We start from the raw sequence: 18,223 nt of genomic DNA, 5'->3' as shown, positions 1-18,223 counted from the left end.
AGGTTTAGCATTGTTTCAAAGGATATAGCACCTCTCTAATACTATTTTACACATGATATGATATGATGGATCACGAGATACAAATTTAGTGATTTTTTGTTTTCAATATTGTGGCAATTATTGAGTTATGTCAATAGCCATGTTATTGTATCATCAAGCAGTTAGGTTAACTAGCACGAAGTTATACTAACTTATGTAGGGGTGTCAGATTCGAATCCTTAAAATGAAAGTGGAGGTTACATGTGCTTTAATGTTTTTTTTAAAGCACCATGATATTGTTGTTGATGGACCTCCAATCTTGTTTATTGGGCTCTTGCCCTTTTTGACTAATATTCTAAAAACAAAAAAGACAACTACAAAAAATATCAAATTTCAATTCTAAACATGCAAACCTTATTTCTTGGTTAATAGGTTTATTATTGAACAAACAAATTTAATAGGTTTATCAAATTTCCATTCTTAAGAATATTGGAGAGCACCCAAGTAATTTCTTCATTCCCTTTCCCTTTTCTCACGCTCTATTTCTCAGTCATATAATAGTAACAGCAACAAGTAGAATGCCACCCATAAAGATATGTAATAATCTAATTGATTCTACAGAGAATTTCAATCCCTGCTCAGATCAGGATATATAGACGAAAGCAAAGTTTTGCCTTTGGCACTAACACATCATGCTGCAGGTCATAAGTAGTATAGGAAGTTAATTCCTATGATCATCAGTTAATTACCTACCCTGCCCACCAAGACATTGTTGTCACGGTGCACAGTTGTGACACACTTTGGGTGCACCTCATAGCCACATTGAAGACACTGGTAAGCCCAGCTAGAACCTTGCTCATCACAAACACAGCAGATAAAAGGCCCACCCCCATTCCCATCCGACACCAAATTCAAATCATGGCGGTGCCCCTCATGAAACACCAACGTTGGAAGGTCCTTCGCCTCTTCCTCAAGCTGTTTCTCAAGCTGCTCCACTTTAGCACGAGTGAAAGGGTACGCATTTTCCTTGTACAAATTTATCAAGCTCCTTCCATGTATTGTCATTGTTTTGCCATCAGGGCCTAGAATTACCAAACAAGGTATCCCTTGCACATCGAAGTGCCTAGCAAGGTTCTTAATCTCGGGGTCTCCGAAGGGTAATGCTAACCATGGCATGGTGCTGTAGTAGGAGTTGAAAGTGGATTGGTCACGGTCGTGAGAAACTAGCACGATTTCAAAGTCTTCTTCTTCTGATGATGCTTTTTCAGCTAGTGTTTGTTTGATTTTGTGATATGCGGAAATCAATTTGGGTGCGAACTTTGAGCATGGGACGCACCATCCGGCCGAGAAGTAGAGCCCAATTGTTTTACCCACTAGAGATGCAACAGGTACCTGTCCACAAATGTAATAATAGAATAATAAAATTAAGATTATAAAAATACTCACAATATATAATTGAAACAATGCTTAAATACGTTGGGTTTATCTTTAAAAACATGATATTTATTGTGAGACTATCCGTGAGACTAATATTTTACTTTATTGTCAGCACATTAAGCCATAACAATTTTTATCAATGAGTTTTTTTCGCCCACAATCAACTCATTATAGTGATTAATTTATAAGAATAGAGCCTCCTAACCAACCAGGGATGACAATTTTGCCCAAACTCATGGGTACCCGCCCGAACCCGATCCGATTTGACGAACAAATCCCAAGTTGACTGGATTTGGGTTTGGGTTTGAGTTTTGCCCGTTACTGTAGCAGTTTATGGGTTAGGGTTTGGTATTAGTTAAATCCGTGCTCATACCCGCCCAAACCCGAACCCAAAGATACCCAAAACATATAATTACAAAATAATTCTCATACATGTATATATTTATAAACTTTGTTCTTTGACAATTAATTGTACTTTTATATGTTTGAGAAAGTAAATTCTAAACTATTGTTGTCTCACTTTGGTGATGGATGAGGATGATAAATAATATTTGTTTTTTTTTTCTTTCTATGAATTTCACTTTTTTTTAATGAAAGTAGGTTTTAAATCGGGTTGCTATTTCACGAAAGGAATGGGTTTGGGTTTGAGTTTCGGGTAAATCCGAAATCCAATGAGTTTGGACATGAATTTCATTTTATCGCCCATAAGAATTTAGGTTTGGGTTCTGAGATTTGAGTTTGGGTTTGATAATTGTAAAACTGGTGCGCAATTATACCCGTTACCATCCCTACTCCTAACATTCTAAATTATTGACTAGTGCACGAGTGACCTCATTACTTAATTTCGGACCTCCTTAATTAATTAATTATCAACAAAACGTGGAAAACAGTAGCATGCAAGCTAGATCAAGATTCAAGATATTGGAACGAAGTACCTGATTTCGCCCCGCGTGACTCAAAACATAGTCTCTATGTTGATTCGCCAGCAAACTAGTGAGAGTCTGATTTTCACGCTTCTCTTTCTCTTCCTCCAGCAACTGCTCAACCCTCTCCTTGCTAAACGGATAAGCTTGCGTCCCATAACGATGAACAAGCTCAACACCATTGCGAAGCGTTGCGTCGTCCTCCTTAACGTGATCTTTAGCTGGTTGCAACATGATCAAGCATGGAATCCCCTCCACATCATACTTTCTGGTCAATGCTTTCTTCGTTTCCAAATCTGAGAACGGAATCGCAAGCCACGGCATGGTTTCATAGAAGCTGTTAAAGGCATCCATGTCTTCATCAGAGGACACGTACACGATCTCGAAATGAGGGACGCTGGATTTCAGGTCCTCGTAGACACCAGCGAGTAATTGGATGAATCCACGGCATGGTGGGTACCAGTTTGCAGCGAATAGGAAACCCACTATTTTCCCTTCAAGATCAGAAACTTTCACCTGCAATACCCACAACAACATTATTTACACCATCTTAGCAAATTGGCAATAGAACATAACAATGTTCAATTTTACAACATTTTTTCAAGGTAAATTATAGTCCGTATATGAGAAATGTGATTTCATTTATCTAAAGGGATAGAGTCAAAGAGTAAAGTAAATCTTCAAAACTTCAATACTTAATTTTTAACTAACAATTATAGTAGCTTATTTTACTTTTTAATATGCTACTACAATATAACAGAGAATATAACAGAGAACAGAGCTCGACTAGTGCAACATATTACTCTGCTTTAAGAATTCAGATGAACACATCTAATTAACAAGTTTGAAGGGCTCCCTTATACATCAAGGGCCTCTTGAATGGTGATTAATGTGGAGGAGAGAATTGTGTGATTACAATTATGTGAGTGAAGATAATTATGTGATTAGATTATGGAGGTGGAGGAAATCATGGAAAATAATGTGGTAAAAAAGATGTATTTGGAGACCAATCTCAACGGTTAGCTAACTTGTTGCTCGTGAGTTTCTCTTTGGGCTGGGCCAAAAGTTTGGCCCATCATAGCCTACTAATGTGGTAAAAAGGGGATGCATTTGGATACCACTCTCAATGGTTAACTAACTTGCTGCTCCCGTATCTCTCATTGGATTGGACCAAAGTTGTTTGGGTCATCATAATATCTCTCGGTCGGGACCAAAACCTCCCATTATAGTCTAGTAGCCAATTGTGTACATTGCTAGTCAATTTCCTGAGAATCTTGGTGTAAACTCATGAAGTTGCACAATTGGAAAAAATTCTCTAACATATTAATTTCTTAGCCATCTATGCGACATATATGTTAAAGACGATTTTTATCTAGCACCATAAAAATCGCCACTAATATGTGTCGGATGAATGTCACGAAAATTGTGTAGGCATGAATATCACAAAAATAATATTGATCATCGTTCATTGGATTTGGGGAGCAAATAAAATTATATATGTAGGACCACTACCCTAGCAATGGGATCACGCAGAATTGTTGGAAAAGAAGGTATACGTGTACGTTAAAGACTCTTTGATGAATTGGAAAATGCTTGGAGAGCTTGAACGGCTTGAATTACACCGACAACGGTGTTCACAATGATCTAAAAGTAGAGGTACTATAAGAACAGAAGAGAATCAAGCCTAATCCAAATCATGAAAGGGACGGGCCACCGCAAGGGCCCACCGTTTTGAGGGGATAAAGGGCACGTGTACAACTTAAAGCGTAAATTCGAGGACTAGTAGGGTATACGGAAATGGTTTAGGTGACACTTGGCCTTTGCTAAGTGTGCTTGGTCCTCCGTGACAGCTGCACATCGAAAAGGACTGCGAACATTAGGCATGTGTAAGCTTGTGAATGCTTGCATCTTTTGATCGATATCTAACTAATTCTTACCAATTGGGAGGTTTAACTCAAAACCAAATTAAAGCTAGGTTAGAGATAATAATTGCACAATTTGGTGGTATCTCTAGAGACTAGAGTTTAGTCAATATAGGACATTAACAGAGACACATCACATTTGGAGCATAATATTTATAAGATTAGACATCTATCTGTAAGTGACATCTTAAATGCACTAATTTGTTCATATTTCTCAATGTAGGAAATACATTAACAAAGACAAGACATTTGAAGCATAATATTTGTAGGATTAGTCATCTATGAGTGATATATATCTTAAATTTAAATTAAGTCTAACCCTATTTCAAAGAGTTAGATTTGAGGTAAGGATTGTATTATTATATATTTATATGAACTATTTTGAACTCATCTCTAATTAATGTGTGATCTTAACACGCTTATGATAGCAAACAAGAAGATTTTTTCACCATTCGCATCTTCAATTCATTGTTCACTTAAAAGGGGTTGTTTAAATGACAAATGACAAAGTTTGGGTTAAATAATCCATCATCCAATCACATTAGAGATAAATGAGCTAGAAATAAATTAATAAATAAAATATAGAAATTCCAACTCACTTATCTTCAATGTGATTGGATGATAAATTATCTAATCCAAACTTTATCATGAGTTATTTAGAAAACCCCACCTAAGTAAGCAAAATTGCTTTCAACGCTACTATATTTCACAAAATGCTGGGTAATAAATTCCCTTTCTACATCAATTATATGAGGTTTCTAGCTTATAACTGAAGAGCGGAATAGTAGACGTACGAGAATCCCCATTAACAGCACAAACAAACTTTCTCTCTATTAAAAATTGGGAGGTCTATACTCAACCACAAAAGCTAGCTCAAGAGTTGAGGTTTGCACTACCCTTATAAAGGCTATCTATGCTCTATCTCTAGCCAATGTGGGACTTCTAACACACCCCCTCACGTTCAGGACTGAACAACCTGGAACGTGGGATCAACAACAACGGGTGGCCCAATAATGGGAGGTCTCCACAACAAACAACAACTGGATCTAGGATAGGCTCTGATACCATATTAGAAATTTGGAGGCCTATACTCAACCACAAAAGCTAGCTCAAGAGTTGAGATTTGCACTACCCTTATAAAGGCTATCTATGCTCTATCTCTAGCCAATGTGGGACTTCTAACACTCTCATATTTTAAATATACCCCTACTTCGCTAGCTGCCTCAATTTTTTGGGTGGAGAAACAACTCCGACAAATTTGGGTTCTTACCTGATGTTAGAGATTCATATACAAATTAAATAGATAGAAACGATTTTTACCTATCTGATTCAGATATTAAAGCATAAAATATAAATAATAAGTTTCATATGGGAGTTTGAATCAACTCACTAGAGATCAAAACCAGAGCTAGCTTTTTCAAATTGAGGAGTTGAATCTTTTAAATAAGTCCTCTTTTTAAACCCTAGAACTGAATACTATTCGGCAGAAGATTGATGCCATAGAGGGATTAGAGGCTCTCCTAGAGCTAGCTAGCTTTTCAATCCTCTTCTAATTTGGGATTGCAACTATATCTACTACAAACTATATATGAAAAGCATAGGAGAAGTTGTTTTAGCTAGTTCCAATTCCAAATGATAGAGGAGTCTTAAACAAACTAAATGATTTGTGAAAATAATCTTATATTAGTAGAGAAATTATTGTTTTCTCAAGTATTTTTATTAAATTTCCTAGGAAGCACTTGTTGTTTCCCTGCTATTAAACACAAATTAAACTTGGAGCTAAGATTTTAGAACATGTTCAGACAAATAAAATCATCTCAAGATCAAAATAATAGATGTGAAGTGAACTGACCAGTGACCATCCTCTCAGACAAAACCATGGAACTAAAATGATATACTAATACTATAGAAGTTTCTGAGCGTACGATTGTTTTCAGCTACTATAATTATAATTATTACCACCCCATGGATGTCAGATTGACTCTGACAAAACAAGAGAGAGATGGGAAAAAGAGTGATGATGAATAGAGAGTGAAAAAGAAAGAGAACCTGAGCCCCAGATGGAGCAAGCAGAAAATCACGATCTTTAGATGCAAGCAGATGAGATAACTTCAAGCTTGAAACTTGTTCTTCCTCACAGTGACCGTTGTTATTCACGAGAGCTTCAGTTCCATCCTTCATCTCCATCCTCATCACTCTTTCTCTAATTTCTGTTTCTCAAGCACCACCTAAACACAAGAAGAAGAAGAGAGTAGAAGAAGAAGAGTCTGATATCATATCATATCAATATCACAGTTACCCCCGACACTAGTATTCATTTCAAGTTAGAAACGAACCATATTCTTTCCACATCCTCAAATCAGACATCAACACCTTCACACGTAGCACTAGTTCACACCCCCCAAGGTTTTACCACCCTACGCCGCACGCACATGGAGAATCATGGTGCATCAGCATTCCATGACTATTGCCACGATCTCATTCTTGTAGACTACGTGTATGGCTGTGATTCACCAGATGGAGTGTTATTGCTGGTAGCAGTCATACCGTGCTGTCAGAAAAGACTTTTTTCCGAAATTTGAATAAAATTGATTGTGCCTGATACGGCAAAGCTCAGTTTTCGACACCTGGACACAACTTTAATTTTCCTTTCTTTTACTTTTATAACCTCCATGCCCCTTCTTTCTGCCAAAGCTTTGATAGCTATGACTTTGCCGTAATATGCAGCAAGTCCATATCATGTCTCTTCCCAACCCAATAGATGTGAACCAACTTCCATATATTCACACTAATATTTTGATTGAATTAAAATTTGCAAAATAAAGTTTGGGTAAAGTTAGGGGCTGTTTGGGCTTTATCTTTACAACTTAGGAGTTATTTACAAATCACAATCACATTTAATGCATATGTATTTTTTTTTCAACCCGCTTGAAATCGATCTCTAGACCTCATCTTACCCAACTCATATATTTTCTAACTTCTACCATTTGAGTTATCTTACGGGGACATGCATATAGTATCTCATAATATAGCAATCAGAATTATAGCGATTAAGGCCAGTGGCGGATCCAGGACCAGGGTCAAGGGTTCAAATTTTTCAAATGAACACATCAGTAAAAATACAATTAAAAACGACTTTAATATGTTTATACATCAGAAATTATACAAGTCATAGTTGTCCTCTACGTTATTTCATATTCTGAAATCGTTGAACAATAAACTCAAAGTCAGTGTTATTAAATACATCACTCTCAATGTGAATAACTAAACAATCGTTCAACCATGTATCTCCAATTCGGTTACGAAGTCTATTCTTCACAATATTCATCGTAGAGAAACCTCTTTCTACAGTTATTATTGCAACAGGCAAAATCAGTGCCAATTTCAAAAGAAGAAAAACTTGTGGATAAACAACATGTCTTCCTTTTTCAACAAACATCTCTGAAAGTTGTTGGAGTCTTTTCAAAGAGACAAATTCATCATTCATACGCATATGGATGATGTAACAATCTAGTGCATCACCAAACATCACTAAATTAAACGGAGTGAACTCATTTGGATAAAAACTTGTAAATTCCAACATCTTTGTCTTATCAAAAGCAGAGAGCAAATTAGGTGGATCCAAAGAAGCCAAAGAAATGAGCAATTGAGTATTAATCTCACCAAAACGATAATTAAGTCGTGAAGATCGACGGACGAGGAGGGTGGGAGGTGTGGCGTGACAGGCGAGTATGAGGAGGGAGGCGCGGTGGACTGGTTTGGTTGCTTGGCGGGTGCTTGGGTAGTTGGGTGGGAGCCTGGGAGGGACTTCGGGTACTTCGTACACGAGAGAAAGAGAGACAAAGTGATTGAGTGAGAGGAGTGAGTGGGTGTGGGTCTTTGGTGTAAATAGGTGCAAAACTTGGTCTACTAGTATAATTTAAATTTTCAGGGGTTTAAAAAAATGATATAAAAGGGTAAGTGCAATTTTTTTAGGGGGTTCATCTGAACCCCCTTAATAACATAGGTCCGCCACTGATTAAGGCAATTTAGATTATTTTTTATATTTAATTTGTTTACTTATTTCCTTATTTAATTAGAATTAGAGGTCTATTAAAAACTATATTAACTAAAAATATGGGTAGTTTTCTTTTACTAAAGTCAATCATTCACAATATAAATTATAGTGCATTCTGCTTTTTTTCTCTCTTCTAATTCCTTTTCTTTTTACATTGTTTCTCTTTACATTAACACTATGTTTATTATGAGAAAAATTAGAAAAGATATATCGTAAAGATTAGGAGAGAAGTTGAGTAATCACTATTAAATGTTTGGTGAAGTCTTAGGGTGCGAATAAATAAATAATTTTAGTGGGGCCCATAACTTTTTATAGTCTCTCCAATCTTTTTTTGGACATCAACCTTGTATTTTATTAGCAATGGAAATCTGAATACAAGATATTGCCTAAGCCATGTGGCTCCACTTCCACCCAAACACGTTCAGGTTCAGAGTATGCCAAATTCGCCATATAATCGGCGGTCATATTACTAGTGCTCCTAACAAACGAAAAATGAAAATAACGAAAACAATAGGAAATAACACGACAATCACAAAAAATTACACCCACATAACTTACATCACCACAACCATTATTCCATAGGTCATAAAGCTTATAGCAATCTGTCTCTAGCTGTCACCGCCCAGCGGAAGGCTTGGTCCTCTGCCACCACTAGAGAGGTACTCTGCTCCAAAGAGGATGTTGTCGCTGCCATAAGCTCACCTATTGTGTTCCTTCCCACCAATCCCCAACCAGCGCGAAGAGAACCTAAGAAGGATGTGTCAAAATTGATTTTAATAACATCACCCATTGGACAAAAGCCAGCGCGTCGGGAGGATAGCTGAGGAGGAAGCCACTAGCTCCTCCGGAGGTGCCTCCATCAACCATGCCACACGGTGCAACACATCATCCACCTTCGCCTGACCCCCATCGAAAACCACCTTATTCCTACATCCCCACAAAGCCTCCATGATAGAAGCCACACATAATAGCACCCCAGCATCAGCTACAAACACCACTTCCTCCAAGAATTGGCCTATCGTACCTACTTGAGATCCTGCAATCCTCAAACCAAAAGGATAAGCAAACCACACCGCCTGGGCAAAGGGGCATAGAAGCAGTGAATGAATAGCAGAGTCAGGCGCCAATTCGCACACAGGGAACATGGGGTCAATCTCTATCCCCTTATCGACCAACCTAATCCGCACATGAAGCACATTGCAACTAGCACGCCATAGGAAATTCTATGCTCTTGGACGGCAGTTGCTTCCCCACAACGACTTCCAAAACTTCTCTCCCAATGAACCTGCAGTAAAAGTTCCTGCACTCGCATGCACCTGTTCACGCATTAAAAATTCATATCCAGACCTGGCATTATACCCTCCATCGCTACTCTGTCCCCAAATAAACCTGTCACCACACGTTACTGCTGGAAGAGGAATAACACAAATTTTTGCTGCCACAGTAGGATGAAAGTAAAAATCAATGAAGTCACTCTGCCACATGTGTGAATCCTCATCTATAAGATCAGCCACTTTTTCAACATTAGGCACAATCGATTCATGATCAGAGAGGAGCGGCTCATAACCCCCCGGTAACCAAGGATCCCTCCACACACTAACAGATCTTCCATCCCCAATACGCCATAGCCCACCACCCTGTAAAGTCATCCCTGTTTGATAAATACTAGCCCAAGCGTAGCTTGGGCGATAACCCAACCGAGCATCCAAAATTGTACCACGCCGACAGTACACAACCCACCACCCCGTAAAGCAATCCATGTGTGATAAATACTAGCCCAAGCGTAGCTTGGCCGATAACCCAACCAAGCATCCAAAATTGTACCACGCTGGTAGTACACAACCTTAAAAATCCTGCTCACCAACAAATCAGGGCTATTGTAAAACTGCCACCAGTTCTTTGCCAATAGAGATTGGTTGAACGCATGAAACACACGAAAGCCCAAACCTCCTACTGTCTTTGGCATGACCAATTTCTCCCATCGGAGCCAATGCATCTTCCTCTTATCCACATCACCTTTCCACACACAAAAATTACTAATCATGGCCTCAATATGTGAACACACACCATAAGGGAGAGCGTAGCAAGACATAACGTATGATGGAATTTCCTACGCCACATATCTAATTAGGACCTCCCTCCCCGCACTAGACAAGGTCTTATCCTTCCACCCCTTAAACTTCTTACAGATTCTTCCTTGACAAAGTTAAACTCCTGGGATTTTGACCTCCCCACCACAGTAGGAAGACCCAAGTATCTGTCAAAACTCTCTACTGTCTTAAAAGCCAAAAGTTGTACAAGCTCATCAATTCTGGTACTAGGCACATTTCGGCTCAAGAGAGTTGGGATTCATCAAGATTTATCATCTAACCCGAAGCCTGCTCATATACCCGCAAATTTTCCTGAATACGTAAAGCCTCCTGAACAGTTGCTCTAGCATAAATCACACTATCATCAACAAAAAATAAATGAGACACCACTAGAGCCGTAAAAGTAATACAAATCTCATGAATAACAGAACCCTCAATTGCACGTCTCAACATGGCAGACAAGACCTCCCTACAAAGAATGAACAGGTATGGCGAGAGAGGATCTCCCTGCCTGAGGCCACGACAAAGAGCGAATTCAAAACAAGGTTGGCCATTTAACATAACTGAAAAACGCACCGTAGAGACACAACCCATAATAAGAGAGACCCAATGAGTCGGGAACCCCATCATCTGAAGTAGTCTCTCCAATTTAAGAAGAAATGAGTTGATTTTTTCACTCGACTGGCGGAAACAATATGATTGTCAGAAACATTCTTATATTGGGAATAATTATTTTTAACCCAAAAATTAACATTTTTAATACTTCATTTCTTTTCTCTCCATCTTATCTTTTTTTCTTTCTTTTCTCTCCATCTTATCAAATGACCTTAAATTTACTTTATTTCTCACTTTTTTTTTTCTCTACTTTTCTTCTCTTTTTTCTAGTACTCTCTTCTATATTTCTCTCTTTTCTAAATGTATAGATGCACATACATACGTGTGATTTGATAATATTTTCTTTTCATTGTGCTTGATTATACATACTTCAAATCTTGCTTTTTTTTTTGAAATGCAAATCATGTTTGATTATATATTTGAGTATTTACTAAAATAATCTAAATTAAATAGGAGATCACTTAGCTTGCAGTTGGGGCAGTAGCTGGATCAACTAGGAAAAAGACAAGATGATGTTTAGAGCTATCCTTCAATTATATATATATATATATAGCTAGCTCAAGAAGACGATTCAAACAGTGGGCAGCAAATTAAGGAGTCTATTAATAAGCAAGCACACATCACACTGAGGTACCGGTACTCCTCTGCTTTGTTGAGGGTAGATGTTTGCAGTGTGGAGTAATGTTTTTCCGTTTATCCTGCACAACACACTAATAGTCGACTCACAATTTAACAATGAGAATTGTTATTCAGACCCCCCATAACTATTTAGACCCCCAAAAATATGGAAAATGTAAAAAATACCCTCAATGAAAAGAGAAAATTTGAAAAACACCTCTCATTCCATCTTCACCTTCTTCCTAATGCTTTCTTCAAACCCCTCTCACCCCCCTCTCACCACTATCTTTCTTCTTCAACTACCAAACCCACTCTCAACTTCCACACTCACATTGTTGCCGGCCACCGCGTCCACCACCCAGCCACCGCCGCCGTCGTCCTCACCCAACACCATCACCAACGCCGCTGTCGCCGCCGTCATCCTCACCCGACTTCTCCTCCCTCGTTGCTGTCGTCGTCTGTGAAGGTACTGCACTAATCCCGATCTAGATTTATCGCACTTTTAATAAGCGTTAGCACCGTATTCTTTGTGTGCGTTAATGTCGCACTCTGAGAGTGCGTTTTTCTGTTATTATTATCCCGTCGCAATGTTAAACCACGTCTCTGTCGCACTTATAAAGTGCGTTTGTGACGCGCTTTATAAGTGCGATTTATACAGTTCTGGCCTGTAACAGAAACAGTAAACAATTTGCAATTTTCGTTTTGCATTTCAGAATGAGTCACCCTAAGTCATATGAAGTGGACATGCCACAAGAAAGGGTGGAAAAAATGCAATTAGCCAATGTAGAAGATCGACATGATGTGCCAATTGCAGCGGACTACACAGAACAATTTACCACAGACAGGGTATTTTCATAACCAATGAGTGAGTTTATGTCAAATAAGTTGAATTTATATGTGATGCGTATATGTGTTAATATTCTTTAGGTTTTTGCTACTCAGGATGAGCTTTTGGATTGGGCTAAGAATGTAGGAAAGCAACTAGACTTTGTGATCATTATTAGAAGGTCTGATTGTGGAAGCAAGGGTCGTGGGAGTAAAGGCAGACAATTGGCTATTTTGGTGTGCGAGATGAGCGGCAAGTACAAACCGTACAAGCCGGTGTTGATGCGGAAGGGGACAGGAACCAAGAAATGTGATTGTCCGTTCATGCTCAAGGCGAGATACACATCAGAAGATGGTTTGTGGAGGTTGACTGTAGTATGTGGAGACCACAAGCATGCGCCAGCCGAGACTCTGGTTGGCCATGCCTATGCCGGTTACCTTACAAGTCAAGAAAAGGATATGGTGGGTAAAATGGTTGACAATAAAGTCAAGCCAGGTAACATGTTGCTGGCATTGAAGGATGTCAACCCTCAGAATCTGACTACCATAAGGCAAGTGTACAATGAGCGGATGACACACATTAGGGCCAAGAGGGGACAATTGTCAGAGATGCAGCACTTGATGATGTTGTTGGAGGAAGACAAGTACACGCACTGGTCCAGAACTGAAGAGGGTTCCACGGTGATCCGGTCCTTATTCTGGGCCCATCCAGTTTCCATCCAACTGTTCAACCAATTTCCTACTGTTGTCTTGCTGATAGTACATACAAGACCAACAAGTATAAGATACCATTGCTGGAGATGGTTGGTATGACATCAGTTGGATTCACATACACCATCGGTTTTGGCTACATGTGCAATGAGCGTGAACTTGAAGTTACATGGGAACTTAAAAAACTAAGGGGGTTGCAACTTAGGGAGAAGGACATGCCTAAAGTCATGGTTACTGACAAAGACACTGCTTTGATGAACGCAGTTACAGCCACATTCCCTACATCAGCTCACTTGCTATGCCAATTCCATATTGCTAAGTGTGTGAAGGCAAAGTGCAAGCTCCCTATCGAAGACAAGGAGATGTGGGATGATGTCGGGGACGCATGGAATAGAGTCATGTATGCCGAGTCAGCGGAGGATTTTAATGCGAGCATGGACTTCTTACGTTCACTTGTTGGGGAGCACTCTGATCTCATGCATTACATTAAGGAAACTTGGTTGCCGTTTAAGCACAAGTTTGTGAAGTATGCGATTGACCGATATATGCACATGGGTAACACAACTACAAACAGATACATTCTTAGACACTGACATTTCATTAAGTATGCTACATTCATTAAGCATGTACTAATGTTAATGTTATACCTTTGCCCAAGGTTGAAGGTGCACACGCAAAACTGAAAGCGTGCATCAAAGATAGCAAGAGTGACATGTGTGCGGCTTGAGCAGCTATACATAGGTGCATACTGCTCGAGCATACACAGATTAATGCTGCTTTTCAGGCAAGTATCTTCATCAGAGAGCACACATTTAAGGAGAAGTTGTACGACAACCTGCGTGGTGTAGTCTCAAGATATGCGCTCATGTTGATCGCAAAGGAGAAAGCGCGCGTTGGAAAATGCGGCTGCACTATGAGGAGGACACACGGCCTGCCTTGTTCATGTCAGATTGGTAGGATGGCCACTATTCCATTGACGGCAGTGGACCAACATTGGATGAGGCTTACATCAACATCTGCACTTGATGAATCCCAACCTGTTTTGGGATTGAGCATTGCGATAGAGTTAGACGTCATTGCAAAGATGTTTGAAGAAGCTAATGTTCCGAGAAGACAACCTATCGAAGAGAGGCTTCGGGAGATTGCATACCCGGATCAGACTTCTATGTGTTATCCTCCAAACAAGTTGCCTACAAGGGGTTGGCCCAATGAACCTAAGGGTTCTACCAGACGCATTCCTTCATCTTGGGAGAATGCTGATGCAATAGCTGGGTCAAAGCAAGCTAGCAACTCATCAGATCCACAAGGCAAGGGGCGTAAGACCCGGTCGGCAAAACGGAAGAGCATTCATTTGAAGCAATCTGCACCTAAGAAGAGAAGCAAAAAGATTGCAAGCAACTCAGCTAAACTCCCGCCACAGCACCCGAAAGGCAAAGTTTACTCGGCCACCTACATCCATGAAGTGCCCGAATTCCTCCGTGAATATGTCATTGACATTCAGAATGTTGAAGATGATGGGAATTATGAATATAGATGCATTGCTTCCTTGATGGGTAAGGGAGAACCGAATTGGCGTCAAGTTCGACAAGACATGATAAAGGAGCTTAGATTACGACAAGGTGTTTATCATGGTATGTATGCCACCAACATACATTACGAAAAAGTACTACAAGCCTTGCATCTTGCTCCAAATGAGTTTGCAATGAAGGAGAAGTGGTTATGCGTGCCGGATATGGGCCACATTGTTGCTACGATGTACCAGATTGTGTTCGTGACCTTGTCGAATCGAGGGGGCGCCACCTACTTCCCTCTCACTGGTCCAGTGCTACATCTGTCAGAGCACCAGATTATATGTTTACTCCTTGTCAACAACAACCACTGGGTGAAGGTACTGATCAATATTACATTTAGTATAAATTTACCTTACATTACATGAACTTTATGAGATGCTTAACAATATAATTGATCATTTTGTAGGTGCTTATTTAAAGTAACTTTCCTTTGCCAACGGTTAATCCACAATGGATGTATCATTGTACTGTTGAAGCTCGTGGTTGGCAGCTGAAGGTATGAAAAACGGTAGAAAGGGGGGGTTTGAATAACGTTTTCAGTACAAAACTTCCACCTTAAAGATTTTGGCAAATCTTTCGAGAACTTAAGTGCTAAATATAAGAGATAGAAAAGCACACAAGGATTTTATCCTAGTTCACTTGATAAATCACTCAAGCTACTCCAGTCCACCCGTTAAGGTGATTTCTTCCTTCTTAGAATGAAGGCAATCCACTAATCAGGTAAGAGTTACAACTGCACTTGAAACCTACAAGTGACTAACAATTACACTGACTTAGCTCACACTAAGATTCACTCTCTTAGTCTTCTCTAGGATCCGATCAACCTTGATCTCCTAAAGGAACTAAACAAACTGTTTATCAAAGAATTGTTTACAAGAGATTTGCTTCTAAAAAGCTAATTGTAAACTCAATGAATTTCAGATGAAAGAAAGCTTAGAATATTTTGAATATGTCTTGCGCGTGTGTATTTCTTTCTTCTTGCCACTTCTTTCAATCTTCAGCCTCTATATATATACTCCAAGGATTAGGGTTGAGCGTTGCATGGGAAATGCTACCGTTGGAGGGCAGTTCTGGAAAATCCAGCTTCTGCTGTGGCTGAGAACGTTAGGTAGGTCGTCAGGAAGGTACACTTGCTTTTGTACTTGGATAGCGACTTGACCTTTTAACCTAGGAGACTTCTGATCAGGGGAATACTTCATATTGGAACTTGTGAAGCCGGTTGATCAGAGTCAGAGGGAAAGCACAGATCCTCTGACCATTGTATCTTCTGATTCTGAACTCAGAGGGAAGAACATGGCCTTCAGAGTTTCTTGCTTCTGGACTTCAGAGTTTCCACTATTCAGCTTCTGGATCTTCAGAGTCTTCTACACCATCAAAACATCTGAACCTTCAGTGTTTCTTGGTTATCAGAACTTCTGGATCTTCAGAGCTTCTAGCGACTGAGTCCACATCAGAGTTTGTATAGCTTCAGAACTTCTGAAGCTTTTCCACTGTTCATACTGAACATGGTGAATGCGAAAGCGTTGCTTGGGTTACCCTTTATACACAGTGCTTCTGATTTGTGTGAGATTGAGTTGAGGTCAGAGTCTGTAAATAGCACACTCAGAAAAAACACGTTAGAGTACCACAATTGTTCATATCAAAAGGTTAACTTGTAATCATCAAAACATAGAGTTGTACTACTAGATCAAAACTTGATCTTACAGCAGCTACCATACTTGGATCGCATGACCCTATTCAACGAACTCTATCGAAAGGCAAATGTAGACATACATAAGATCGATGGAATCATAAACCTCGCTGAAGATTAGTTTCGTGATGTTGTAGTAGTCCATTTGCAAATTTTCATATTAGCTGTAATGTATCAATGATAGATTATAATGTAACATTTATGTTTCTGTTGAAGTTTCTGTTTCTGTTGTGTTAAAGTATCTGTTTCTGTTTGTTTATGTCAAGTTTCTGCATAATCTCGCCCTTTAAGACTGCGTGACCAACGCACTTTCAGTGTGCGATGGTAACGCCTTTCCAAAGAGCGACGCATATTACGCACTTTGTAACTGCGCGCCTAACGCAGTTAACTAAGTGCGTATATGTGTCTTTCCTATGTATAGTCAGACACTGAGACATCAACTCGGACACTACTTAATCGCACCTTGAACGTGCGCTGGCAACGCATGTTCAAGGTGTGTCTACGTCGCTCCATGGGTATGTGCGATAGACACACACTACAAGGGTGCGTTCGAAAGGGGCATTTTCGGATTTCCGGTTTTCCATTGGGTCTGAATAGCTGGGGGGGGTCTGAATAACAATTCCCTTTAACAATCAAGCAATGCTAGTAGTATTATATATTGAGGGAAATGGGATAGAGGAAAGTGGTAAAGGAAACAATTATCAAACTTTAGGAGACCTAACCCCAAAAGCTAATTTAAGAGATCACAATTATCTCACACGAAAAAAAATAACAATTATCAAACTTTAGGAGACCTAACCCCAAAAGCTAATTTAAGAGATCACAATTATCTTATTTTATATCAGAATTATCTTGATTATATACCTACTCAATATGAAACTTTTCAACACAACAACCATTATATTCCAGCTTTATCCAAAACCTTGAATCTCTGTGACTAGGTGTTGGGATTGACTCATTATCTTATCAGTTATTTGAATTTGATTTAAGGGGATTGTAATATGGGTTTAGAGGGACTCTATCTTATCTTATATATTTAGATAAGACTTTATCTTATGAGCTTAGATAAGATTCTATCTTATCTTATAGTTTTATCTTATAATACTAGAGTTAGTAGTGTCATACAAATAGATAAGGTTTCTAACCCTAAATGTAAGTACTTCATAACACATTGAATGAAAATGAGTTATAACTACACTATAACCACATAAGTAGGCTCAATTGACCGAACTGTGTGACTTACGTTGTTGTTTTAACACTAGGTGATCTAAAGTTCCATTATTATTTTCATCAATTGTTCTAATAAAAAATTGAATTTAGCACATTATAAATTTATTAGAATAATTAAGGGCTGCAAAGGTCCAACTCGACCACTTAAATCATAAAGGCATATGATCACAAACTAATTATCCTAAAATGTTAAACTTCTGTGTAAGGATTAATGGATAATTATATATATATATATATATATATTCAATATTAAGAAAAATAAACAAAAACAAACAATTGTAGGTGTCATAATATAATAAACAAAAACAACAATCGCTATTTGATAGTGTCATCTAAAAGTTTTTAGGGACATGGATAAACATCTTTTTTAAAGTGAAATATAACATTAAAAAGTCAATTCATTCGTGTACACTAATAATAATAATCATACATATTTACAGTCTTTTAATTTCTATTTTTTTCTATTATATTATGTATCATATTTATTATTTTTTTCTACCCTCTTCTTATATTTAGGTGTTTACACATAAAAATGTTAACGAATCTTTATTATAG

General features: G+C 38.7%; 2 protein-coding genes across 3 annotated transcripts; one reads left to right on the top strand and one right to left on the bottom strand.

The window, feature by feature from the left end:
• Positions 1-473: 473 nt before the first annotated feature.
• LOC130727850 (probable nucleoredoxin 2) lies at positions 474-6,751 on the bottom strand. Of its 2 annotated transcripts, XM_057579112.1 has the most exons (4): positions 6,598-6,751; positions 6,311-6,489; positions 2,352-2,855; positions 474-1,371 (listed from the first exon to the last, which is right to left on the bottom strand). In XM_057579112.1, exons 2-4 carry the CDS (start codon positions 6,452-6,454, stop codon positions 721-723), a joined length of 1,299 nt encoding a protein of 432 aa, XP_057435095.1. In that variant the 5' UTR covers positions 6,455-6,489; positions 6,598-6,751; the 3' UTR covers positions 474-720. The 2 variants fall into 2 exon arrangements, with proteins under 2 accessions (XP_057435095.1, XP_057435093.1); XM_057579110.1 differs by having other exon boundaries at positions 6,311-6,722.
• A 5,477-nt stretch (positions 6,752-12,228) lies between these two features.
• LOC130712223 (uncharacterized) lies at positions 12,229-13,770 on the top strand. Its single transcript, XM_057562066.1, has 4 exons — positions 12,229-12,260; positions 12,355-12,487; positions 12,569-13,110; positions 13,227-13,770. Exons 1-4 carry the CDS (start codon positions 12,229-12,231, stop codon positions 13,768-13,770), a joined length of 1,251 nt encoding a protein of 416 aa, XP_057418049.1.
• The last annotated feature ends 4,453 nt before the right edge of the window (positions 13,771-18,223 follow it).

The sequence above is a fragment of the Lotus japonicus genome, chromosome 1 (genome assembly GCF_012489685.1).
Source record: "Lotus japonicus ecotype B-129 chromosome 1, LjGifu_v1.2".
Lineage (NCBI taxonomy): Eukaryota > Viridiplantae > Streptophyta > Magnoliopsida > Fabales > Fabaceae > Lotus > Lotus japonicus.
Note: the sequence above shows the minus strand (reverse complement) of the source record. Positions and strands in the feature narration are given on the sequence as shown.